The sequence below is a fragment of the Scomber japonicus genome, chromosome 10 (genome assembly GCF_027409825.1).
Source record: "Scomber japonicus isolate fScoJap1 chromosome 10, fScoJap1.pri, whole genome shotgun sequence".
NCBI classification, from domain to species: Eukaryota; Metazoa; Chordata; class Actinopteri; order Scombriformes; family Scombridae; genus Scomber; species Scomber japonicus.
The window spans coordinates 2,732,771-2,758,992 of NC_070587.1; the positions used below are offsets into that span (position 1 = coordinate 2,732,771).

At 39.5% G+C, this 26,222-nt stretch overlaps 1 protein-coding gene across 1 annotated transcript in view; it reads left to right on the forward strand.

Annotated features, from left to right (window-relative positions):
* Window positions 1–18,754, forward strand: part of mtmr11 (myotubularin related protein 11) — a 37,382-nt gene extending 18,628 nt beyond the window's left edge. Inside the window, exons 5-17 of the mRNA XM_053326761.1 lie at window positions 662–801; window positions 1,253–1,337; window positions 3,085–3,232; window positions 3,585–3,672; window positions 3,803–3,891; window positions 4,833–4,960; window positions 6,918–6,996; window positions 7,928–7,998; window positions 12,650–12,822; window positions 13,599–13,769; window positions 13,905–14,123; window positions 15,405–15,722; window positions 17,634–18,754. Coding sequence (XP_053182736.1) covers window positions 662–801; window positions 1,253–1,337; window positions 3,085–3,232; window positions 3,585–3,672; window positions 3,803–3,891; window positions 4,833–4,960; window positions 6,918–6,996; window positions 7,928–7,998; window positions 12,650–12,822; window positions 13,599–13,769; window positions 13,905–14,123; window positions 15,405–15,722; window positions 17,634–18,098 — 2,174 coding nt within the window. The 3' untranslated portion in view covers window positions 18,099–18,754. The remainder of the gene's footprint in view (window positions 1–661; window positions 802–1,252; window positions 1,338–3,084; window positions 3,233–3,584; window positions 3,673–3,802; window positions 3,892–4,832; window positions 4,961–6,917; window positions 6,997–7,927; window positions 7,999–12,649; window positions 12,823–13,598; window positions 13,770–13,904; window positions 14,124–15,404; window positions 15,723–17,633) is intronic.
* Window positions 18,755–26,222: the final 7,468 nt, after the last annotated feature.

Here is a 26,222-nt window from a genome sequence, read left to right on the forward strand (position 1 = left end):
ACATACTGTCACTATTTTTATTTTTATATCCTATTGTTCATATCGCTTGTTTTACTTCCTTATTATTTCATGTATCTCATTTTTTTATTGATGCTCTTTCTATTTTTGCTCTCCATTTTGCTGCTGTAACAATGTAAATTTCCCTCTTGTGGTTGTGGGACTAATAAAGGATTATCTTTTATTTTATCTTATCTTATCTTTATGCACATTGGTGCTCCCTGTTTGGGTCACAGACTAATAAAGTACACATAAAGTAAATCATGCTACAACAAATAAGGAACAAGCTGATAGTGAGAATACTGTATAATATGTGCTTGACAGTAGAGTCAGTTCAGACAAAGGCTGTTTCACTTTCTACTTGGTTATTAAGTTCATTTCAATTCCGGTTTGACCACTTTATTAGATTTCTTGTTATTAATATTTACATTATAATTAAGATATGAGAAAGCTGACTTGTTTTACAGTTAGAAATGGATCCAGATGTGATGTAGTAGCCCAGATGTGGTGTGATAATTCAAGTAATTAAAGCACATAACTTGGATTTTTACTATAGTTGATTTGTAATAAATAACATGTTTAATAGAGTGCACAGGTTTTTAGTTAATTAAAACCTACATACTTTAAATCTCTTTGGTCCCCTGACTCATTTGTCTTGTTGCAGTGGGGCCAAACAGGACCAAGCTGGTGACCCCAAACTCCTCGCTAAAGTTCACACCAGAGGAGCTGGTGCTTTACTGCAGAGACCTGCGAGTCATCTGCTTCCTGTTTGACCGCCTTACTCCTGACGCACAAGTCATAGAGGTGTGTGTCCATCTTTTCATTTTTAGAGGAATGTAGTGATCTCATTTAAGCATGACTAAAGTCTGACAGAAAGTGAAATACAGATCTTATGAGTGTAAAACCTCAGAAACAGAAATTCATGTTTTTTTTCCCAGTCTTTAAAATCACTTTTTATAAATGTGTTTCATGTTATTTTATGCAGTTTTTGTTTTGTCCACTTGCTATTCTAATCTTTTTTTTTTGCTTTTTCTTAAATCTGTGTGTTAGGATTAGTGCTTGCAGTCTTTCAGTGTGTGCATTGTGTTATATTAAAGTCTCTTGTTACCATTGTACTGTACAGCAGAGTCTAAAAATGTCCCCTAGACAGGCTGATCTGTGCCGTAGACCATTGATCTGACACTGCAGGGCCTCGGTGTTGAAAGCTGATGACCTTTGTCATGTTGATGGGCTCACTGTGCTTTCCCCTCCTCAGATGACCTACACCATCGCCAAGACCTACCAGCCTCTCAAACCAGGCTCAGTTTTGTCTTTCCAGAACGCCGCCCTGGGGAGTGTAGGTGAGTAGCTTAATGTATGCGCCCTCACGTATGCAACCATTCATTCTCTGTCTGTCACTGATACAATACCTGATTAGTCTATCAGTCAGCAGCCTGTCTGTCATTCTACAGATGTGGGTTTAGTTCATGCCTGAGGACATATAGGGATAGTTTAATTAACTGTGGCTCATATCATTTTGGCTTTATATAATTAAGTCTTAAAGAGAGCTATCCGAGAAAAGGAATACATATTTCAGGCCTCATCTCAGGCCCTTATTTTGGCTTTTCGTATCTGACCATTTTAACTCTTAATTTACAATCGGGACCCTACAACCCTACCATCCCCCTGAATCACCAGCACACACCCAAACTCAAATAACAGCAGCACAAAACACAACACAGCAAGTTACAGTTTCCACAATGTATTTACAGATAGTGAGAAAATAACACACACTCAATACCCCCCAAAACCCAAACAGTGCACTTTTCCTTTCTCAGTTCACACAGTTGGTTATTTGGTTCCCCCAAATTGAGTTCAAGTGTGCCTCCTGTTTGTTGTGGATCTGTGTGATGTGATTTTTTTTCCCCCCTGTGCATATTTCACTGTAATGAATATTCAAAGAAATAACAGCTCCGTGTTAGTGAGAAGCACAAGCCACATGGATCATGAAAGTATGCAGTATGACTTTGTTAGTCATCTGCTCGACTTGCTCTTTAAAGACTTACAGATTCTCTCCTGGTGAGTCTTTCATCAAGTCTGTTCTTACTCCAATTGTACATCCAGTCCAGCTCCAGAAGAGACACAATGTACCCAAAGCTGTGATCACTGTTTCATCTTTCTGTTTCTGCTTCCTGCTGCACCGTCAATACACGACGTTACACTTTTTTAAACCTGGGGAGACTATTAAACAGGAAACTTCAGGTTTTCTGAACAGACCGTGATGACATATAAAGTTCAATTCCTCTTCTGTTGGTAAAATTAGAAACAGTCTCCTCTGTGATGACGAAATTTAAAAAATGCCGTCTTTGAAACCATATCCAGATGTGTGTAAATCTCTCCGTGGTTTGAGAGTGAGGCTCAGTAAAGGTTTTAAAAGCTGATCTTGACAGCAAATGAAAAGCTCAGTTATAGTTTAAGATTGAATGCAGGAATCCAACTTTTTTTGCGCTTTTTAATGAAACGTCAAGAAATAGGACACATTTCACATCTCACTAATGAAACAACATACTCTCAACCATTGTGCTGGACCATATAGTGAAATATGAGCCTGTCTATACAATACATTATGATATGTAGACGCTATGCTAAGCTTACCAGGCTGTAGCTGATAAATAATGCAAAGCCCCCCCCCCCCCCCTCTGAAACAAGTCTCTAAACGACCTACATCTCAACTTTGCACCAGGGGTCAAGTGTGTTCGGTGTGTGGTTGGTGCGCTGAAGACATCACTGTTGCAGAGATTTAATAACATAATGAGATATATATGTGATATATTCAGTATATCACATATGCATTATATTCAAAGTTTTCTAAAGTTATTCCATTATGATAGTTTGAGTCACTCTGAAAGTAAATTGGCATGATTTTAACATTTTGCTTTCCTTCTAAACAGAAGGTTCAGTTGATTATAATAATTAAAAAATCGAATTAAAAAGTCTCTTTAAATGTCGTGAGCATCATCAAAGCAGTGATCACACTCAGATATTTTTTGCATCGGAAAAACAAACCTCAGTGTAAGTGTGAAAGCGTGAATCACTGTCCTTCACCAGAAATGAAGCAGTTTCTAAGCAACCGCCGCAGAGACACCCACATGAACTGGTTTGAGTCCGTGTCAGACTGGGAGCAAGAGGTGGAGAGGTGTGGGGCCACCGGCTGGAGAGTCAGCTCAGTGAACGACCGCTTCGAGATGTCCACAAGGTAAATTCACACCCGAGCTGACTAGCAACCAAATATGTAATGTTGTAAAACACAAACTAAATATTTGTGTCAGTTCTTTAAATACAAGTTTAAATGTGAAGTATGATGGTGTATAATTTTCTCAAGTAGCCTCTCCTCAACATTACCTCCTCTTTAATTATATCCACCACCAACAAATTTTCTTTAGGAATGTGTGAACACATCTGTTTTCAGGTCTTTGACCAGAGAAAATTGACTGAAAATCCAAGGCTATACTATAATGAATGTGAAAGTTGTCTCACTCATTTTTCACAGCTTTTTTAACCCTGTTTGTATTCTGTCAATAAAAACAGCATTTTCTGTTTCCTGTTAGCCTGCCCAGGTTCATCGTGGTTCCACAGAAGGTTTTAGACACTGAGCTGAAGAAAAGCTTTGCCCATTTCAACGAGGGACGCATCCCAGTGAGTGCACTTAATGTCCAGACACATTATACGTGACCTTTTAGAAAGACAGGATGTGTAAATGTTGGTAAATGTTAGTTATAATCCAGCACATGATGGTGAAACTGGGTTTTGGTTGTTTTTGTTGCAGCGCTGGTGTTGGCGACACCCTAGAGGCAGCGATCTACTGCGAATGGCCAGCTTCCAGAATAACATCTACCATGAGAAAGACGACATCAGGTGTGTGTGTGTGTGTGTGATGTTTTCCAGATGGATGTGCACGTGTGACTGTCAGTGGAAGCATATGAATGTGTTTTAAGATGATTTATCTCAGTTAGTAAGAATAAGTGTATTTCTCTCTGCCAGCTGATAGAGTGTTCACAGAGCAGCCAAGTTGTCTTTGTACCCTATTCAATCAGTTTACACTTTTCCTTTAATTTAGGCAACCAGAGGCAAAGTTTCCTATCACAGATGTTTCTCATATCACCAGTCGTTTGTGGAAGTCAATTTCTTCCTCTAAAAAAAATGTTGCGACTGCCGTGTAAGAGATTGGAGAGGTCAAGAGTCACTGCAAACTGAGTCTCCTCATGCAGCACATTGAATAGTTCATCAGTCTGTACAGAGGACGCACTGATGTGTTTAATAGCTGTCTGAACACTGGAAACCTTAAAGTCCAAAATAGCCTTTAGTAAAAACATGTAGCTGGCCACAGACTAAATACAGCAGAGTGTACAGAAGCTTGAGGCCCCAGTTAGAAAAGCAGAGTCATACAACATTAAGTCAGAAGAGCAGACTTAAGTTGCTCTAATGAGTTTTTACTCTTCTGTTTTTAATACTTAAAGAGAAACATTAATACAGATTTAATTTAGATAATTCGGCTTATTAATGAGCATTTTACAGTGTTGCTTTTTATCTGTTCCAAATGAAGCAAGATTTAAACCAATTACTAAAATTAAGTATCGCAGTATGCTCTGGGAAATAACATCCTGACAGCTTTTTAAAGGCATTTGACTCTAAACTTTTATACCTTATGGAGATGATATCCACTGCTTACAGACATAATCACTAAAAAGCTACTAAATGCATCCGAGGCAACTTGATTGAACAGTAACACAGGCTTGTTGCAGGTGTAGCTGTGTGTGTGTGTGTGTGTGTTAACAGCAGGTTGTGTTGTCCCGTAGAAACCTGGAGCTGATCCTGTTTGGTAGTCAGTCCTCTCTGTGTGTGGTGGTGGAGCTCGGAGAGGAACTGCCCTCACCTGCTGACATCCAGCTGGCACACAGCCGTCTGCGCGCCCTCTGTCTGGGAGGTGGGGATAAGACATGAGCACACACATCTGCACACAACAACTGAGCAAACAACTGTATTCACACACAGCATAAAAGTTGTGCCATACAATATTATATTATGTTATTTTACTATATTCATTATGTTAAAAAGTCAGTCACTCTGTGAGCTAGTCTGCACCTTATCTATCCACTATTATTCAAATTTAGCTTGTTATTTATTCAAACTCACTTTAATTCACATTTTTCTTTGCCATTGTTTTCATTTTATTATTATTTTATTGCGTTTTACTTTACCTGACTCCTATGACAATTGATTTTCCCTTCAGGGATTAATGAAGTAATCTATCTATCTATCTGTGTCGGGTTGATGGTACTGTATGCTAACTACCGGGAATGTTTTGCTTAACTGAACTTGACCGGTATATTGACTCATAACAGTTCAGGCTAGGCTATGAGTTTCAATGAAACCTTTGAAAAGAACATGAAGACTTTACAAAATTGATACAGTGTGTAGCTGTATGCTCACTCGAATCCCAAAAACTGTTACTGTACCAAAGTCTCTGTAAGGCTCACCAAGCACACTGTCCTTGGACTCTGTGTCAGTCCCAGAGTAAAACAAAGTATCATCCTCTGTTCCATCCAGTGGAAAAACAACAAAGTTAGTGAATCTTTTAGCTTTCAGATATGTGCTCTTACTGTGTGTTGCTGCCTCAGAGCATTAAAAGCTGATCGGTGGGGTGAGTTTAGTCTGTAAATACTGAAACATCGCAGCAGCTCGTGTCCTGAAATACACACTGAATCACCACTTGCCTGTGAACCCTTCTGGTTCTCTTTTTATTTCTCTGTACAACATATACCAGTTAACAGATCAGTAGTAGCCTATTTTCATCAGCTGCAAACACAGCTGGAGCACACAGCACCTAACCCTAACCCTAACCCTAACCCTTGACACCGCTGTTTACAGGACATTATCGTTCATAAGTGTGGACGCTCACATCGTTAACTTTGTAGATATTGTTCCAGTTGTTAGTGTGGACAGCCTTTTACAGACTCATAACCAAATCTAGATCCAAACTCTCTCTGTATTTTACTGGTGTATAGGACGCACCGGTGTGTAAGACTCACCCCACTTTTAAATAGGAAAAATTAGTATCAAAGGTGCATCTTATTTACCTTTTTATTTATGGTGTATATAGACAAATAGAGAGAGTGAGAGATCATTTGAACCATCCATAACTCATAACTAGATTTTCTGCAAAAACTCTGCTGCTCTCTTTATCACACTAGGTGGTTTATTTCAAAACGTATCATTACATTACATCACTGTTTTGCAGCGGTTTAGTTGAGTCTTCCCACTCACACAGTGGCAGGTTAAAAACAGGCTTTGTGAGATGCTCTTTATTGTTGTTTTTGTCACGTAAGCGCACACAGCACATTCCATGGCTGAGTAAGAACAGAGATGACAAAAATCCCCACAGTCTACATCTGTTCTGGAAATGAATTGCTGACCCATCTCAGACTCATACACACACACACACACACACAGTTTCACTCTCTCTTGCCACTCTCTCCTGCGCATGAACATTGTTTAAAGGTCACCAGTTATCACGGTTCACACATGTGTCAGCTCGGTGTTTTGTCTGTTGTGGCTGAGTGTTTCACGGCTCAGAGGATTGCCATAATAACAAGCACTCAGAGGTATTTGGTCAGCTTTCAGGCAGTGGGCTTTGAGTCTTCACAAGTGCAAAAAAAGAAAAAGAGACTAAACATTGCAGATTGTATTAAAGGCTAATTAGGGATTTTATTTTATATGAGTGTTTGAATTTGTTCAGTTCAGGAGGCGAGTTTCATATTTAACAAACATGAACAAGAGGACTGTAGACATCAGTTTGTTAGACATACTGAAACCATTTCAGGCTTTCATACATTTGTTGTGATCATATCTGAGCGTGAACCGTTTCCTCTTTTGGCTCGTAGATATCTCCACATCTGTGACTGTGCCTGATGATAAATGGTTATCCACCCTGGAAGGTACCCACTGGCTAGACTACACCAGGTAACAGCTCTGATTTGGCAGTCTTGCAATCAATCCATATCATCCTTAACAAACAAAAAATGTCTAAGTCACTGTTAAGTCTGTGCAGTAATTGGGGGAGGGGGGGGGGTGTTTTTTGTGGTTAACTTATAGTGAGACAACAGGAAATGATGACTAGATGCAACGAAGGTTCCCAGCTGTACCTAAGCCGCTGTGGCACCACATGTTATGAAGAAGAACTGTGATCACAAAGATTAAAAAGACAAGTCAGCAAACACTGGATGAACATTAATGTACTAGATTTACATTTAATTACAACACCCAAATGTATCAGTACTCTTCAGTGTTGTAGTCATGGGGAGCAACATACATATGTCAGGTGTGTTATCTTTGAAGGGGCAGCACAATAACATGATCCCTATGTGTATATATTGGGATTTCATGCTTCTTCTTGATAATGACAGTTTAGCAATGGCAGGAAATCATTGCAGAGAGAGAGATGGGGAATCATGTGCAACAAACGTCTCCAGCTGGATGCACACTGTGGTGTGTGGTCACCAGTGTGTATTATCATATATGTGCTGAGGCAGCAGAGCTTGGCTGTTAATTTCCTAGAACTTTAATTATCTTTACACAGCTGTTAACAATAGATTTATTTGTTTAGTTTTGGATTTATATGGATGCATCAAAAATATTTAGTAGAAATAGTTTATGGACTGTAAAATAACTTTTACCAGATGAAAAAAGGAGCATTTAGATCATTCAAATAACGAGATACAACTCTTAAATCTGCATAAGCAATTGAGGAAGTTTTATTGTAGTAATTATAAGCAGTAGATGTCTATGCTTGTTAGACATTTTCTTAACTTAAACTTGTTTATAATTTAGATTTTGTAATCAGTGTGAAATAATTCAGTTACATAATGAAATCATCTTTACTCTCTGTCTCCAGGTCCTGTCTGAAGAAAGCTTCAGAGGTAGCCTGTCTCCTTCGCGGTGGTCACCTGACCGTGGCACTGCAAGGTGAGTCACGTGACCCCAGATCATATTATTCAATCCATTCATTATTCACAGCACCTCCCTCTCATTAATGCAACATTAGGGCTTGCCCTGAACTAGCGGTATACCACAGACAAGCACACTCCACTGAGCCTACATGCACACAGTCAATAGGCCTTCATATAACATGCTTTTAAGGACACGGTTACACCTGCTGCTACTGTTTCGTTTGAGAGACGGGATGGACTCCATATTAGAAATGTGAAATCTACCTCATGTAAATTATATGAAAGTGATTAAATATTATTGCCTCTTTGCACATAAGAAAGAGGTCAAATTTTAACTTTTAATGCAAATCAAACAACACTCAGGTGTTTTGTTCAGGAGTCCTTATAACACAGGTACGTATACCTACAAATACAATGTGTGCAACAAAAATTCACTTCACTATTTGTAATGCTGTTGAGAGTGTGATTTTAATTCTTTGTCTGGTACGTTTATTGTATGTTAGCTTGACCCAAATTCAGTATTAGTTTGAACTTTTACTTGAGGTAACTTCATGATTTGTGATATTGGGCTGGATTGTATTGTTAGCTGAAGGCAAAAGGAAGCCTGGCTATGAAAACACGGATCTTTGGATATAGAATAACATTTGTCTGTTTGGGAAGTAGATGTAAATAGTAAGGTGAAGCAAAACCAGCTGTAGACATACTGTACAGTAGCTTGGTTCATTTCTACAACACACCGGCTCTTATTGGATTAAACTCCTGGATAAGAGTTAACCTCTCCCTCTCTGGTGTAGCCTTTGATGATAAGAGGTGCTTAGTGGGTGCAAGGATATCTAAAAGCTCCCAGCCCAGCTTCACCATGTTGGAGTTTCCCCTTCTAAGAACAAGAGGATCACCTCTATACAAAGAGGAAGATGCTGACTGTTGTTTTGTGTGGAGCAGAGGTGTCAACTGATCACCACCTGGCAGCGAGTTGGATCAGGTGGCGGGGAAATGCTGCTAGACAGACGAGGTAAACCCAAACGTGCAGTGAGGGTGACCTTAGAGTGTCTGACTGGGGCTCATGTCCGCAAGGTCCTCAGCTTTCACCTGCAGAGGTTATTACAGATTGATTACTTGTGGTGTTGTTGTTCAGACCTACTGAAATTAACTTACTGAGGCTGTTGTAAAGTAGGAGGTTCAAAAAAAAAGAAAAAAGGTAGATTATTACCATGGATATCAGTCAGGATGCATAGAAAGGAAGGCCATGAAATTTCACTCTTAACTTTATTTCATTAATCAGGAATTGTATTGGTGCAGCAATAAATGGAGAGAAAAGAAACACAAATATAAGATTAAACTTACACAATATATTACCACTCAATATTACTCTTGTAAATACTGTCAGTATTATTTATTATATATATTTTATATACTATTATTGTTCTTTTTCTTATTGCTGCTCTTCTATTGTACTGTCCAATGCTGCTGTAATAATGCACACTTCCCCATTGTAGGACTAATAAAGGAATATCTTATCTTATATCGGATTACTCCCATGTCTAAAAAAAATAAGTTTAATGACATCATCAATTAAACTAAATGTACATAGAATAAGATAAAACCTCTTACCAGGTCTGCTACCCAATGTAAAAGTGAAAGTGAATGAGTGAGAGGGAGGACTGCAGTCTTTAAATAAGGCGTGAGTGGACCAGGTGAACTTAATCAGGACAATAAGGGGGTGACAGAGGGTACACAAAACAGCCAATTAGTTAGAAGGAAATGAGAAGTGGAATAAATCAAAGAGAAAATAGTGAGTTGTGACTACAGTGACTTTGCATTTCTATTTGCCATCATCAGGCCACATTTATCAGTATGTCTGAAAGCGAATACTTAATACTCCTTAGATACGGTTTTATGGCTCCTTTCATAGACAGTAGGCTGTTGTTTGCTTTTAATCATCTGTCCTCGCTGCCTGTCGTGCCTTCATAAACACTCAGAGAGGCGGACTCAACACTGCATCGCTCAAACAAAGGCTGTTCTCAGTGGAGGTTGTTTCCTGCTTTCTACTGCTGTTTGATTTTCTCTGGCACTCTGCAGCCGCGAGTGACTAACATCATAGCGGCCCTTAAATCGCCCGTTTAGCTGAGAGGATCATATATCAGTCGTGCTATAAGTCTCCTTGTTGTTGCGGCAGATCAGCAGTCAAACATCCCACTGCAGAAATGAGTCACTACACTAACCCAAAACAGTGTGCCTCTCCCTTTCTTTTTATCTTGTCTGGCTCTGGGTCTTTGTCTCTCTGTCTCATCATCATGTTTTCAGTCTGGCTCATTGTATTTGTTTCTCTCTCTATTGTGAGAGAAAAGATGGAAGCATTAAGAGGATTAAAATGACAATTAAATGCTGATTTCCAGTTAAGAGGTTGTAAAAACTCAATACACAGTTGTTTCTCTTACTGGTGTGCAGGATTGGGAAGGTTACTTTACAAATGTAATAGGTTAAAGATTACTAGTTACCCTATTTTAAAATGTAATACGTTATTTAACTATTTCCATTTAATCAGAGTAATGTTACATTTGATTACTTTTCTAATTTTCTAATGAATGTTTTCAGCTGTTAGGGTAAGTGTACCCGTAATGCACCAAAATCTAAGTTCAGGTGTTTTTCATGGATACTGATATGGTTTATAAGGGAGATCATTTCTTATTAAGCAAGATTTATCTCTCATTTGAGTTCGTCCATGTAGTTTTTGGAATATAAAATGAAGATATTTGATGAAAAAAGTCAAAAGTCTGCCATGGGCTTGATTGGTACTGTGACACCAATTAACCTCATGTGTGCTCCAAATAAGCCCACATCATAATTTAATTACAAAATACAAAAAATATTGTTTTCAAAGAATTAAAAACAGCAATATACGTATTCGGTAAAAAACCCTCCTGAGCATAATCTTAAAGGTCTGACTCCAGATGTAACCTCCTTTGTAATCATCAGCATTTTCATAAGTAACTGTAATTTAATGACACACTTTTTCTTAGCAACTGCAACAGATTACAGTTACATTTATTAATTAAGTTACATAATGCCATTACATGTGACTAGTTACCCCCCAACACTGCGGATGTGGGAGCTACTCATTACAATTTGCAGGAGAAATCAATACATCAAGCCCCTCTAAATACTTAGATTATTAAACTTTAAACTAATATTACTTTACTTTAGTTTTTTGCAAGTATGTTTTTGTTTCAGTACAACTAGAAAAGCATTCATAATAATGCATGAATGTTATATGAGCTAAATGTGTCTAGAACAGCGTTTATATTCGACTTAGAACCACAAAAAAAAGCATCTACATAAACCTGAGCTTGATGAGTCAAATCAAGAGCAACTAGACATTATACACAGCAGACATGACTACATCTTCAGCAGGTTGTTAATATCATGGAAATTCTTATTATTCATCTTCTCTGACACAAATGAGTAACTATGTCGTATGATTAGGTGTGTGTCATAATCTGCTGACCATGACACCACTTATGTTACATGAGATGCTGATTGAGTGAACATCATGTATGTTATAATCTACTGACTAACCATTGTCCTGATTGTACACACATTATGACGTGACTATTGTGCTTACATTGTTCTGATGGTAGAACAAGGTCATCCTTTCACATGATAATGTATTATATATAATCTGACTCTTGGCTCACTTGTGCCATCTCACGGTTGAGACAGCAAGGAGTCGGTCTGCAGACGACTGAATAAACTAGAGAAAGACAAATATAAATTAAATACATTTTATTTATAACGTGCTTTTACAGGTGCTCAAAGACGCTTACAAGTAAAAACATAAAATGAAAAGAGCATACAATATAGAAGGTTAAAACGACATAAAATGAAAAGAGGATAAAAAAACAGTTTACAGCAGAGGTGTCAAACTCATTTCCAATCAAGGGCCACATACAGACCAACTTCATCTCATGTGGGCCGGATCATTGAAAAGATGGAGGGAAAGAAGGAAGGAAGGAAGGAAGGAAGGACAGATGGAAGCAATGAAGAAGGAAGAAGAAAGAAAGAAGCAAGGAAGGGAGGAAGGGCAGAAGGAAGAAAAGTAGGAAGGACAGATGGAAGGAAAGAAGGAAGGAAGAAAGGGAGGAAGGACAGATGGAAGTAAGGACAGATGGAAGAAAGAGAGGAAGGACAGATGGAAGGAAGGACAGAAGGAATAAAGGGAGGAAGGAACAAAGAAAGGATAAAAGGAAGGTAGGAAGGACAGATGGAAGGAAGGAAGGAAGGAATGAAGAAAGGATAAAGGAAGGTAGGAAGGACAGATGGAAGGAAGGAAAAGAACACAGGAAGGAAAGTGGGCTGGATCGCACCCCTCGGTGGGCCGGTTCTGGCCCACGGGCCGCATGTTTGACACCCCTGGTTTACAGGTTAAAAGCCAGTTTAAAAGGTGTGGTTTAAGAGTGATTTGAAGGTATGGGGGTCTGTACAGTGTCTGAGGGGTTGGGGGAGTGAATTCCAGAGGGTGGGGGCGACAGTGGAGAAGGCTCTGTCCCCCCCAAGGAACGACTTTGTGCTTCTTGATAATAAATATTGCCAGAGCATTATATAATGTGCTTCAGGTATTTGATGTATAAATATGGTGACCTCGTTCTCTGCCTGTTTTGCCGTTGCAGAAGCAGATGACCGTGACATGGGCTGCATGGTGTCCAGCTTGGTCCAGGTGATGTGTGACCCCCACTGTCGGACCCAGCATGGCTTCCAGAGCTTGGTGCAGAAGGAGTGGGTGATGGCTGGCCACCGCTTTTACAGCCGCGTCAACTATCACCGCGATAATGACAAGGAAGAGGTGAGAGGTCAAGCTTCACACTAAACCCTGGCACTGTCACCTCAGATTGCAGGTGACAAAATCTTCTCAAGGTGCCTCTGCTTTCACTGTGGTGCACGGACAGTTCACCCAAATACTGAACAGACACGGGGAAAGAAAAAAAAGCTTAGTGTAGCACTTCACTGTACAAGGCTGCACCTCTCACAGTGTGTGTGCAATCTTTGTTTAAGGTCAGATTTAATTGTGTAATTATAGCACTTGTTGCCGTACATTTGATGATATCGCTAAAGGAAACAATGGAAGAAAATGTTAATCTTGAGATATCATTGTTAACAGTTCTTATATCTAGAAGAACTATAGGTTTTGTAACTGTTCACTATGTGACTTTGTACATAGAAATGTTAACACATCTACTGTATACTGACATACTACTGTGATAATTATTCATTTGATTCATATTGCCCAACCCTTCTTGCCCGATATGATTTATACTTCTATACTAGTAGATCGTATACTAGTAGATCGTATTAAAAGTGAACAGGACATGTTTAAGAAAGAATTCGAAAACATTTTAGCCTGTTCCTTCATCCATCCACCTCATCCACCTCATCCTGTGCTACTTGTTCATTCATCTTCCTCCTCTATATCTCTACCCTCCTTTATGTCTTCTTTATCCCTTCTGTCATATTCTATGTCTCTTCCCTCCCTTACTCATTAAATCATCCCTACCTCTCTCTTAACTTTCTTTTCTTCACTCCCTTTATCCCCCCACCCCCCCCCCCCCCTCCTCCCTCCAGGCTCCAGTCTTCCTGCTCTTCCTGGACTGCGTTTGGCAGCTGTGGTCCCAATATCCCTCTCGCTTCCAGCTGACAGATGACTTCCTGTTGGCTTTGCACGACAGCGTCCACCTGCCACTCTTCTCCAGCTTCCTGGCCAACTGCCAGCGGGAGAGATGCAAACGCTCCCAGGTACGGGACACCTGAGAGGGTCATTAAAAGTGACTCTTTATGACATATTCAAACCATTACATGATCATTTGATGCAGACATACAGGTATAGAGGTGTTTCTGTATCTATCTAACCTAGTCTCCTACTCTTTCCAGACGCTCGGGCAGTCCTACACTCCGGTCAATGGCTGGAGAGATGTGCATCATCCAGACTCCTCCTCAGATCCATCTGACCCTCCTCTGCCCTCAGTTTGGGATTGGGCTCTACAGTACAGCAAGCAGAGACAAGTGCATTTCACCCAACCTGTCCCCCCGAACCCTCCGCTGCAGCCTCTGCTCAATGGAAACCTCAACACCAACCCAGACACTCACAGAGTAAGACTGCTCACTCTATCTGTGATGCATCACGCCCTCTAGTGGCCATTTCTACAGTGATAGCTTCACCTTAGTGAGTACTAGTGATGGGAATTGCAGCTCTTTTGGGCTCCCAAACGGCTCATCATTAATTACTACTTCTGGCTTTTATAATTCAGCCAAATTTAACCTTTTCTTCACCTATGATTGGTATGTGTGCACATATATCACGTAAATGATTCAGTGTAATTATGCTAGAGTTAATAATTTCAAGATTATCATTATTTTACATTTTGTTCAGTGTAAAATTTTAAAGGTAAAACACCAAACAATAGTACAAATGTATTTCACTATTTATTTATATTAAATGCTTGTCCAAGTGGGACAGGGTTTAATTTACTTATATAAATATATGGTAGTTAACACAGTGATGGGTGTCTCTTTCAATAATATATCATTTTAACTCAATATATAGTGAGGCAAAGAGATTTTCTCCTTGTCTTTGTTGTTTTCAGCCATTTAGGCAGGCCCAGCTGTCTGACTCTATTGGCAGCAAATATCAGATCAGCCCCGTAGCCTGCTTTAAATTTTGCATGTATGCCTTTCTCCTTAGATTTTTTTTTTTTTAAGATTTTGTTGGCATAGACGCCCTTATTTAGCAGTAGACTGACAGGAAACAGGGGAGAGACAGGGAATGTGACATGCACCAAAGGACCTTCAGGCATTTGAACCGGGGTCATGTGCTCTAACCACTCGACCACCTGCGCACCCTCTCCTTAGATTTTAAGCAAGGTGAAATGTTACAATAAAAACAGCTCTCGGACAGCTTGCTCCTTTTCATGAGACATTAATCAGTATGTTGATACAGAGGAGAAGCATCAGGATTTATGAGGAGTAGATACTGATTCTGTTGTCTAGTCTGCAGAGTGAACAGACATCTTTCAATGCCCAAAATATTTGCAACAGTCCACTGCACCCTCTTGTGTTAGTTATAAAACATGCATCTGACTGAAATTGACTTCTTGGTAATAGGATGACAGTAATGCTCTCAAACTAACATCACCATATCACTAATTATTAATCTTCCATTATCAGATAAATGCCAATCAGTAAAATAAAGTATTGTGATTATTGTTAAATTGTAAAATACCTATTCTTCATGGTACGTGTTTAGGAGCCATAGTACAGGACAATAGCTGGTTTCATTCATTTCAATTCCGAAAAATTACTTTTTCAGGTCTTTTCCTTCAATTTTAACTCACATTTATTTTTCTCTTTCATCCTCCCTCTTCTGTCCACCAGCTGACTGACACCATCCCCGGCTCGGTGTTCCTCCTCTCTCGAGGCTCTTTCACCTGTCCTGCTAACCTGCTTCCCTGGCGCAGCGGCAGTTTGGGCGTTTACAAAAAGAGCCACCGGAGGGCGCCATCCTCCGAGAACGTTCCCGGCCTGGAGAGGCTACTGAAAGCCTGGGCCCTTACTGAGCTTCCCCAGGGCCTCACTTCCTCCTCTGGACCTCAAGGACCACTTGACCCCTACGAGCCTTTACTTCCCCTCCTTATGGGGCCTTGCATGGGCCTGTGGAGGGAGTGCTACCTCCGGGGGGCGCTCCATGCACAGGTACGTGGGAACAGCTTCTTTATACTTCTTGTATCACAAATTCTTTTTTATTTGAAGAAGAATCTACCGGTTTTAAACGTTTTTTAATTAGTAGATACATTGATCTTAAAATACATTCAAGATCTCTTAAAACCAAAATACTTTTTTTAATGATAGGGTGTTATTTTTTGTTTTCATGCTGTCTCCAGAAGAGACTAAACATACAATTAATTCATCCTCTTAACGAGTGGTGTGTAACCCATGGTTTGGTGCCACAGAAGTCCTTTTAAGTTTCCACATGAACCAGGCAGCCAGTAAAATGTGAGAGTATTTGTCAATCGTATTATGTAATCGTACATAAGATATTCATTCAGTGTAGATCAGAAAAAATGTCATCAGTTTACAGACTGACAGGCGTTAGCTCATTTAAACATTGAAGGGTTATATGTCTAAATGTGGATGTGTGTTCTAGTTATTGAGTGAGAATCGTCCTCCACAGATGCTTTGTTAAATTAGGCCCTCAACATTTCCAGAAGCCTCCTCATATCCGCCACGTACAGCCTCATCACGCCCTCTGTTACATCCTCTCACATCATGACCGCTCGCTCAGTAAATGACGTGGTCTCTTTGATGTGTAGATATGATGTGCAGATATGGATGTGGGACTGACTTTTGTGACGTAAGCGCAGCAGTGCATCTAGCAGAGATGTGAATAATAGTGAAGGGGTGCGTGGGCGGGTGCAGCCGTCTATTTTAAGAGAGAGATGGAGGAACAAGTAAAACCTAAAATCAAAACGGCTAAAACAGAACTTCTGGTGGAGTGATGAGGGTTAAATTCTGTTCTTTTATGTAATTTAAGTGTTTCTCCTACAATTTCACACACCATTAACGAACCCCTCAAGGCCTTCCTGTTTTTTTTTTCTTAGCAGTATTGACACATGATATCTATTAATTCAGAAATCACTGAATATTTGTGCTCTGACTCCACTACAGCAGTTTCAGTAGTCCTAAAAAATGAGAGAGAGAATAAAACAACCCAACTCTTGTTTAATGTGGTTACTGTTATTTGGAGCCCTGTTGCTTTTTGAGAGTTAATTTTATGTTTAATGCACTTCAGCACCATAGCCACTCACTGCAGTTTTTTATCTTTACGATACACCTCTCTGACACAGTGTCAGGAAAGGCTGAATATTGTCATCTTCAGTTTTAGATTATTTCCCTTTTATTCCTATTATCTGGTTTTATATGCTGTTCTATATAAAAGTCTAAATGTGGTAGGAGGTAGGATTCAATGCCAGGCTGTTTTCATGGGTTGCAATAGTGTTCAGGTGTACCTAATAAACTGGGACCTCGATGTAACATTGTGTGAATATTGAAGGACAAGGTTGGTTATATAATATATTTTGGATATTGCCAACAAACTCAATGAAAAGACCAGAACATCAGCAATGGTTTCAATGATCAACCAACACTCAGTTACTTCACTATCTGTCTGTCTGTGGCACTCAGAACTAAAGCTATTTGTTCTTACTGAAACTATAAATCTTTCAAAAAACAGTTCTTGAAAATATACTTCAAACACCTGGCCATGATAGATTTTAGCAAACGTGAATCAAACAGGAACAGGGCGTTTGTTGGGGACTATTTTTAGCTGCGGATTAACACAACGGTGGTAATGAAGGAACATTGTGGCTCACTGATGTGTTTTTAACAGTTTTTGAGCTCTCCAGGTACTCTAAAGAGGAATGAGTTATGTCAGACTTCCTCTACACAAACAGTATTTATTAATCAGATCATTTAATTGTTGTTTTTGGTGTTTTTCAATAAGAACAGGACAGAATATAACAAGACTTTAATTCTTTGAGTGCAGTGATGCTGAATAAGTGAAGTTAGTGACCTCTCAAGAGAAACTGTGTTGCTTTCCATCCTCAGGCATTCTCACACCCCATCTCTGCTAACCACCCCCACCCTGTGGAGCGACTAGCCCGGGAGGTGCAGCAGCTTAAAGACAAGCTAGAACAAGTGTCCTCCACCACCACCACAAGCACGGATCCTCACCCACTCACCAGGACAGCTGAGCCCCGGCGGACCGACACCAACATGAACCAGAACACCAACAACGGCACTTTTCTCTTCCCAGCGTCGAGGCCTCAGAGCGCGGGTGCGAGCAGAGCGGCGGCCCCCTCTAACTCCACCAACTACCAGACTTCAAGGGGTCCTGCGCCTGCCTCAGCCCCACCATCCAGGCCCAGCCACAAAGATAACGGTGGAAGCAACAAACACACCTTCCTCTTTGGGCACTCGTCAGTAACAGAGGCCCGTCCCGACCAGCGCTACTATCCTGCACCTAATAATGCCAAGCTGCCTAAGAGCAACGGACCCTCAATAGCCTCCTGAGGTCTGATACAGACCCTCCCAACCCATCATGGGGTACTATAACCAAATCACCTGTCTGTACATTATAAAACAGACCGTTCTCTGGCTGGCTTCATGTACTGAGGAGACCTAGACGTGTTTCCTGTCATTTGATCATTGACTATAAGATGATAAGAAACATGAAACACATTTGGGTGCAGCACAATAAAATAACTGCAGTAGTATCAAATAATCAGTGCAAGAGCTCTCGACTCTGTTACATATCACCAGTACTGTATTTAAAAAAAAATGTGACAACTGTTTTGTATATTTGTAAATGTAACACACTCCTGATTTATTCAATATTTCCTCTAATGAAATATATGCAGTGAAGCAAAGACTTAAAAAGAATAAGGGCTTCAGAATGAAAGCTTCACAAGCACATTTCGCAATATCTTTAAAATGCAGTCAACCTGTCATGACACTCTTCATGAAAAGCTTGTATAGTCCATTTTTAGCTTCTTAGAAGGCGTTCTTATCCGAAATGGGTAACAGTGACAGGGTAGGATGTAGATAATGGTGTCATGCTTTAAGGGCACTTACACAAGACACAAAGCAGTGAATACACACATCAGTGTCCATTATGTGACCATTAGATACTTCATATGTGCAAAAAGACACATTTCCCCATTTTGATATCCGAGGTTCATAAAGAAAAGTAGAATTTTGTTTAGCAAATGATGATATTTGAAAATCTACATTTTTGAGCTCCAGGCGTTGTGACCAGTGACTTAAATGTGGAATTTAGGGCATGAGAGCTATTTTGGTGCTGCTCTCATATCTCCTCACTTGCATGCATGCTTGGGAGCAGCGAGAGGCCCAGATTCAGCTCAGTGTTAGCCTCTATGTGTCAGAATATGACCACTGAATATTATTGTAGTATAATTTATCTCCTGCATGACTGAGATCATTTCAGGGCTTAAGTGATATAATCTTAACTAAACGTTTATCTTTCTGTCATGTTTAAATTTTTGTTTTTGACCATTATCGGTCAACTTCTGATGTCGTACATGTTGATAAATGTGATTTCTGAATAGTTTTTGACCAAATTTAGTATTATTTTGAAAATGTCTCCCATCATTTTGTGGTGGGATTGGAAAAACACAGATGTTATTCTGCCTTTTTAATTATTATACCTTGAGAAGGTACCAGTGTTGGAAGCAAAGGGAAGCTGATTTCTTCCTGTGTTTACTCTTTTTTTTTTTCTTCTCCCTGGTGGTGTATCAGTATGCAGCCAGCATTTAGGTCAAGGACTTGGAAGTGTCTGACTGCATTTAAAGCACAGAGGGAAACGTCTGGTCCTGCGTCTTTAAGTCCAGGTTGTTCACATGATGTGGGTGTCAAGTAGATGAACTGGCATCATTCCCACGGATGAATGAATTTGCACCGATCATGTATTTGAAAAAGCATGTTTTTCTAGATTTTTTTTATGGCGGTATAACAGTTGACAGATGTATGCCTGATGCTGACCGTCTCAAATGTCAAACGGTACCTCACTTAATAGCACTATGAATCATTAAATTGTTGTAAATATTCATTACATCAATATCAGCTACAATTTCAGAGCTTTCCAGGTGTGATGCCAATGCATTTGCTTGTCTTCCACGGAATAAAACACAAGTTCATCATCGTCCTGTTGCAGCACGAAAGATCAAATCTGATCTTCTCCTGCACCTCTTGATCTGCTTCATTGTATAATTTAATGTTTTTGGTACGATCTTTACTTCCAATTTGCCAGATGTACATATTTTTTTTTGTATCAGCATGTTTTGATCCTGATAAATAAAAAGTGTTATCAGTTAATAAAACTCTCTGATCTGAATCTGCACCACAAATATGAAAACAAGGGACAAATGTGTTCTCATACACAGCTAACAAACTTTATTTTTTAACAAAATAAATATTTACAATATGATCTGGAACACTTAAAAAGTAGCATGGCACTGTACAACAGAATTAAAATGCAACCGTCTCGCATGATATGTACAGTCAGAATAAAACAATATAAGAATAATGTGCAAAAATGCCTCAATACTTTCACAGAAAAATGTACAAAGTAAGAACTCGTCTGACAGGAAATGTTAGATTTTCAAAATATCTACTGCACAGTTAATTCATGTAAAGCTCTGGTTTGTCTCTCCAGTACCCAATATTATTTTAACTGATCTATGTTTTTTGTACAGACGTAGGTATTGTAGAAAACCTGCATGCTATTAAAAATATATGAATGAGGTGTTTTTCTTGATCGTTATATTCCACTACAATTTGGGATAAAATGGACCAAATTTGGACCACAGATGGACCACATTTGTTATGATGACGTGCAAGTTTTCAACCATTTATTGAGATGCATTTTGGCACTTTGAATCTATGGATTTAAGTGTCATGCATTCTCACATTTCACCTGTTTAACACAGACAACAGAGCAAGAGAGACAGAATGAAGTCAGATGGTTGTTTTCTGTAGTCTGAAAATCGCCACCTCGTTGTCATGGCAGTGTGTTTAAATCTCAACCAGGTCGCAGCTGAAAAATCAAAAAAGATTTAAGTCCAACATCATCCCTCCTATGCTGGAGCTTAACGTTTACCCCCACCGGCTCCCGTGCTCCTTCCCCGTACACTGATGCTGATGCAGGAGGCCGTAGGGCCCATTGAAGTACCCGGAGGAGGACGGGCCCAGGCATCCGAGTTGGCTTAGGGACTTGCACATGGGGCAGGGGTAGTCAGACAGCCCCTCGATGTCCTCGAAGGCCAGGTTGACGATCTGGTCGCAGCAGGGATCGCAGTAGAGGTGGCCGCATGAGAGGCGCTTCAGGCGGGCCTCGAAGGAGATGCAACACTGGCAGTGAGGCAGGTCGGGGCCTAGTGACAGGGAGCCGGTCAGGGAGCTGCTCTCCAAGCTGCCGGCCTGGCTGGAGCTCAATTTGGTGGGAGACCTGAGGAAGAGGGAAATAGTTATAGTGAGATCAGGGGGCAGAGGGCAGAGGTCAGAGGTCAGACAAAAGATTATCCTGATAGTTCCCAATACAGTTAATTTAATACAGTACAATGTTGTGCACAGGAGGGTAAATATGGTCATTAAAGCTACAGCAATAAATTACCAACTATATCAACTGATAACTTATAGATCCATCGGTGTCTGTGTATATGTTGACTAATAAATAACATGAAATATTAGTACAGGTTTATTATGTATTTTAGAAACTGTCTCCGTCCATTGCACAGTTTGTCCAGCAGAGAGCACTCATAAATTAATCTATTCCTTTAAAAAAAAACTAAACTTATCAAAAATGTTTCTTTCTATTCATGAAAAAAAGGGAAAGAAACTATCAACCGATATATTGTAATCAAAATGTTTAAAACTCTCATCGCCCTCAGTTGTCAATCTGTCAGCTGTTATTTATTTTACTTGTTAAGTCTTTTTAGTGTCAGACTAACCCTACTGTAGCTCTATTTGACAATTAATATACAACAATGAACCTTTTTTGTCATTTCCTGAGCAAAAATACCAAATAATCTCTCAAATAATCTCTCTAACTAACTTTTCAAATGATCTTGTAGACAAAACTATCAATCGATTAATTGATCAAATAAGGTTAATAATAATGAAATATATTTGAAACCCTGAAAATATGATATGGCAGCTGTGTGAGACAAATATAAACAAGCTTTCCTCTTGCACACTGACAGATTTAAGCTTTGTGTAGAGGTATGTTACGGGGAATAACTGGTCAAACAAGTACTAAAATCACAGTAAGGGTGGATTTTGGCTCTTGTGCAAGTATCTATTGTGTGGGAGGTGTGTCATGCTGACATTTATCTACGTTTAGATTGAAACTGAATGTTAAGGATCAGATTTTAACACAGATACAGGTTGTTTATTGGGTGTTGGATCCTCATTAATAGCTGCAGTGAACACCTGCTGGAGCTGAACCTTAGAGGATACTGTTAGAAGATGAATAAGACATGAAAACCTGTACATTTGAATGCATGCTGCCCATTATGATGAGTAAGAAAATCCTATGTTCATTCATATTGCCATTTGACACACATGGAAAATGAGACAAATGATCTATGGTAATGGTTATAACCTTTGTAATGATTTCTGATGCTCTGTTTCCACGTTGTGTAACATAAATTGATCACAGTGAGGAGAAAATGAACACAAATAATGACTCAGAAAACCTGTTGTCATAACAACTGTGAGTTGAAGGACGATATTTCTTTTTAAAATCTATTGCTGCAGTGTTATATCATTTAATCAGTTTATGGCCCATATTTTAAAAATGTCCTCAGTGAGACAAAAAAAAGAAAAGAAAAAGGATTACACAATTCAGGATTATCCAGAGTGCTGAATTTTAACATATACAAGGAAATATGAAATACGAATATCAGCATAGTAGATTTTGAAAATGGGTTCACCTCATAATAGACTCATCACACAGGAATTTTGTCGGAATATATTTTAGGGTTTTCCACGTAATAAACCCCCCCACCCCCTAAAAAAAAAATCCCCAGGTTGACAGCCTCCACTCACCTCGTCGACGATGAATCTTTAAAACAGTCGAAGCTGAGAGCTGCTAGGATCCTCCACAGCAGATCCATGCCGGTTCCTCTCATGGTAAAATCCAAATTTCATCGACCTGGTTTCTGGTGAGCGTCATATTTTGGAGAGCAGCACGCCAACGCTGAGTCTCTGTTGCCTTTTGAATTAAAGCACAAAACAAAACACCCCCCTCTCTCCCTCTCTTTCTCTCCTCTCTCGACCTCCCCCCTCTTCCTCCTCCTCCTCCTTCTCCCACGCTGGGGTTCTTATTTTATTTTTAAATTTTTGTTATATGCGTATGAAAAGGATGCGCTGTCATCACCCGGGAGGTAAACAAAGCACCACTTTCATTGCTGTGCACGTTTTAAAATCGCTCTCAGTGCTCTCAGTGTGGTTTCCTGTCAGCAGCAGCAGCAGCAGAGACAGACGCACAGACGCACAGAGGCGCAGCTGAGGTGTTTCATTTGCATCAATCAGAGAGAGAGACACACACGCCTGATCAAACCTCACCAATGAGCTCAAACTGGAACAGGAGACTGAAATGGCCTCGAAATACCTCAAAATAAACTGCTGATATTTAGAGCATTAAAATGTGCCAATATGTCATAACAGAAAATGATCATAATTAGATCACACTATAGCTTAATATTGCCTTAATTTCTGGCTAGTGTAGCTAAAATCCTGAATGAAATGGAATATATTATTTTATTATCTTCCCTTATTCCTTTTATGGAGGTCTACTGCTGTATTTCTACAGGTATGTACCCTCACCAAGCACTTTATTAGGAACACCTGTGCAATCTGATGTGGTCCAATACACACAGCTCTGCCATTAAATCTACTTAAACCCTGTAAAACAATAATGCATATGTGTTCTGAGTTTAACATAACACAGAAAAGTGTGTTGTTAACGACCCTGTCAAATTTGAATGATTAAAAAAAATTAATAAATCAGGCTTCAAAACTGTGAGAAATCCCCCCTCCCTCTCAAGTGTCAATCATTTATCACCACTACGACCTGAAAAATGGATGCTACGTCTAGTAGCTTTCTCATGCATCACCTCAAAATACTGCTGATTTAGAGCATAAAAAAGAGCCAATATTTCATGACTGGAAATTATCATAATTATCACACACATTAGATTTGTATCCTAATAACATTTGAAATGAAATGTACTATTTCTAATTGTCTTCTTGTTATCTACCCTTTTTCATTTGTATGGAGATCCACTGCTGTAGTATTTCTATAGCTGAAGCACTTTATTGTCCTTGTATAGCACAACATGACAACCCCAGAGGTGCATTACCCTCTTAATACACGCCCCTATTTTTTTATGTTGTTAGCCTAAACGACATGCCCAAGTTGTGAACAGCACAGATCCCACATAGTTTGAGACTCAGATATGTGTCTGGTATCATTGGTATGGTATTGGTATGCGTTTTCCTTGTGTGTGGTGTCGTCAGAAGCAGGAGAGGCTCACGGTCGTAAACATCTAGTCACGTGTACTCTGAGCTGGACGTGCAGGTCAGGAAATGACGTACACGGACCGTATATGGTTTGTTATTTGTGTTAGTATTTCGGTTTTATGGAAACGGATTTCATATTTCACAAGAATGGATACTTGGCGAGCTGTACAGAAAGTCCTGAGTCATAAGATGATCGTTGTGGATAAAGGGAAGACTTTGAAGGTATGTAGCATTATAGCTGTTCTTACTTAGCTGAGTGGCTAGCCGAGCTAACCGCTAATACTATTACGGCTGTGAGCAACCATATAAATCGTGAGTGGTCTTGAATGAATCAGGATAATCTAAGCTTTCCAACAATGTATGGCATGAGTATATATGTTTAAGGGTTGGTGTTTAAAACATTCAGAAGAATGTGTGGCTACCTCCTAACATCCGTCCCGTCCCGTGAACGGAACAGCGTGCGTTAAGAGGTTAAAGAACCAGTACGAATAAATACATAAATATTATAAATAAAGAGTAAGGCTAAACAGAATAATAATCATACAAAATTCAAACTGTGGCAATGATGCCAGGTTCAGTAGCACAGATAGGTATGTACACTCACCGAAAACTTTATTAGGAACACGTGTGGTCTGATGCAGTCCAATACACACAGCTCTGCCTTTACATCTAGTTAAGCTTATGCATCTACAGTTTTTGTTAATAGAAAGGTGCTAATTCATACTTTATGTTAACAATTGAGGTCGTAGTGGGTGGTGGTGGTGTAAGGGAGTGCATTATATTGAAAATGTTCCCAATATTTTGTCCACCCCATCAAAATACAGGAAGGTGGCAAAATATTAGGAACACTTTTTGAAAATGTATAAGTTTCATAAAAGTAGAATTTATGGTAGAGTTTCTGTATTGGGTCACATGAGACTCCACAGGTAATAATAAAGTGCTGGTGAGTGTCTTGTTCAACGATGAAGTCATTTGACATTTGCCAAAACATGTTTTAGTGTCTTTCATAACACTGTGCAGCTGTCATGTCTCAATGTCAACTTGTAACGCAGGAAGACGAGAAAGGTTCTCTGAAGAAAATTTGAGTGTGGTCCATGAGGCGAAAAATAACACTTCAATAATAGAGAGTTTTCAATCAACCGGCTCCAGCTGAAAGGTCAGCGCCTTGAAAGCTGAGGTGCACAAGGCTACAGTTCCCTGGATGCTTTTGTGAAATAATAGACTCAAAGTTAAGGAAATGACAGCCCTCAGTCAGACAATTATATCCCAAAAAAGTGAATTTTTTTGAAAATCTAGGCAATTTCTACAGTTTACACTGTGTGGTTGGGTGCATTTCATTGTATTACTGCATTCAATGGCAATGAAATTTAATCTAATCTAATCTGATTTTAATTGTACCTCTTCTTTTACAGCCAGCAGGAGTAGACGAGCATTGACGGAGGATTTGAGGGAGAGTTTGTAAATTGAAATGTGTCCCAGTTTGTGCCTCTCATGCATTACGAACCACAGAGCTAAGCCTCCCTTTCTGTTAAAGATAAATACTTACTGATGTCTGAAAAAACCCAGAAGGTCTTTCAAAAAAGCTCAGTGATGTTCTGAAGGAATTTCTCAAAGACTCTCATAACCACCTTGATGAAAAAAGGTTTTCTTTCTGCTGCACAAAAAAAAAAGATTTTTTTCAAGCATTTTCTCAACCATCTGTTCTCTTTCCTGTTGAGATGAACAAGGTGTTCATTTGTTTGGATTTTTGACTTTTATGTGGCACTAATGCATAAGTGGCACAAACTGAGGCTGAGTTAGAGCTCCAATACGTCTCTTCTGGGTTACAGTTTTACATTTTGAGACAAAGCAGCCTCATACTTTGCACACTTTCTAAAATGATCCCATATAAAATTTGAGTTTTTTAGCTCTTTGGAGGAGTTTGATATTATTATTAAATGTGACCTTAAACAGCCACCAGATGGCGACAGAAACCTTCAGTTTGACACTGATGCTGAAGAGTCTATAATATTTTATCATCCATCATTTTGTCCCTTAAAAACAAGAACTGCACAGCTGCCATTAAAGGAAATGACGACTTCATTTCATCCAACT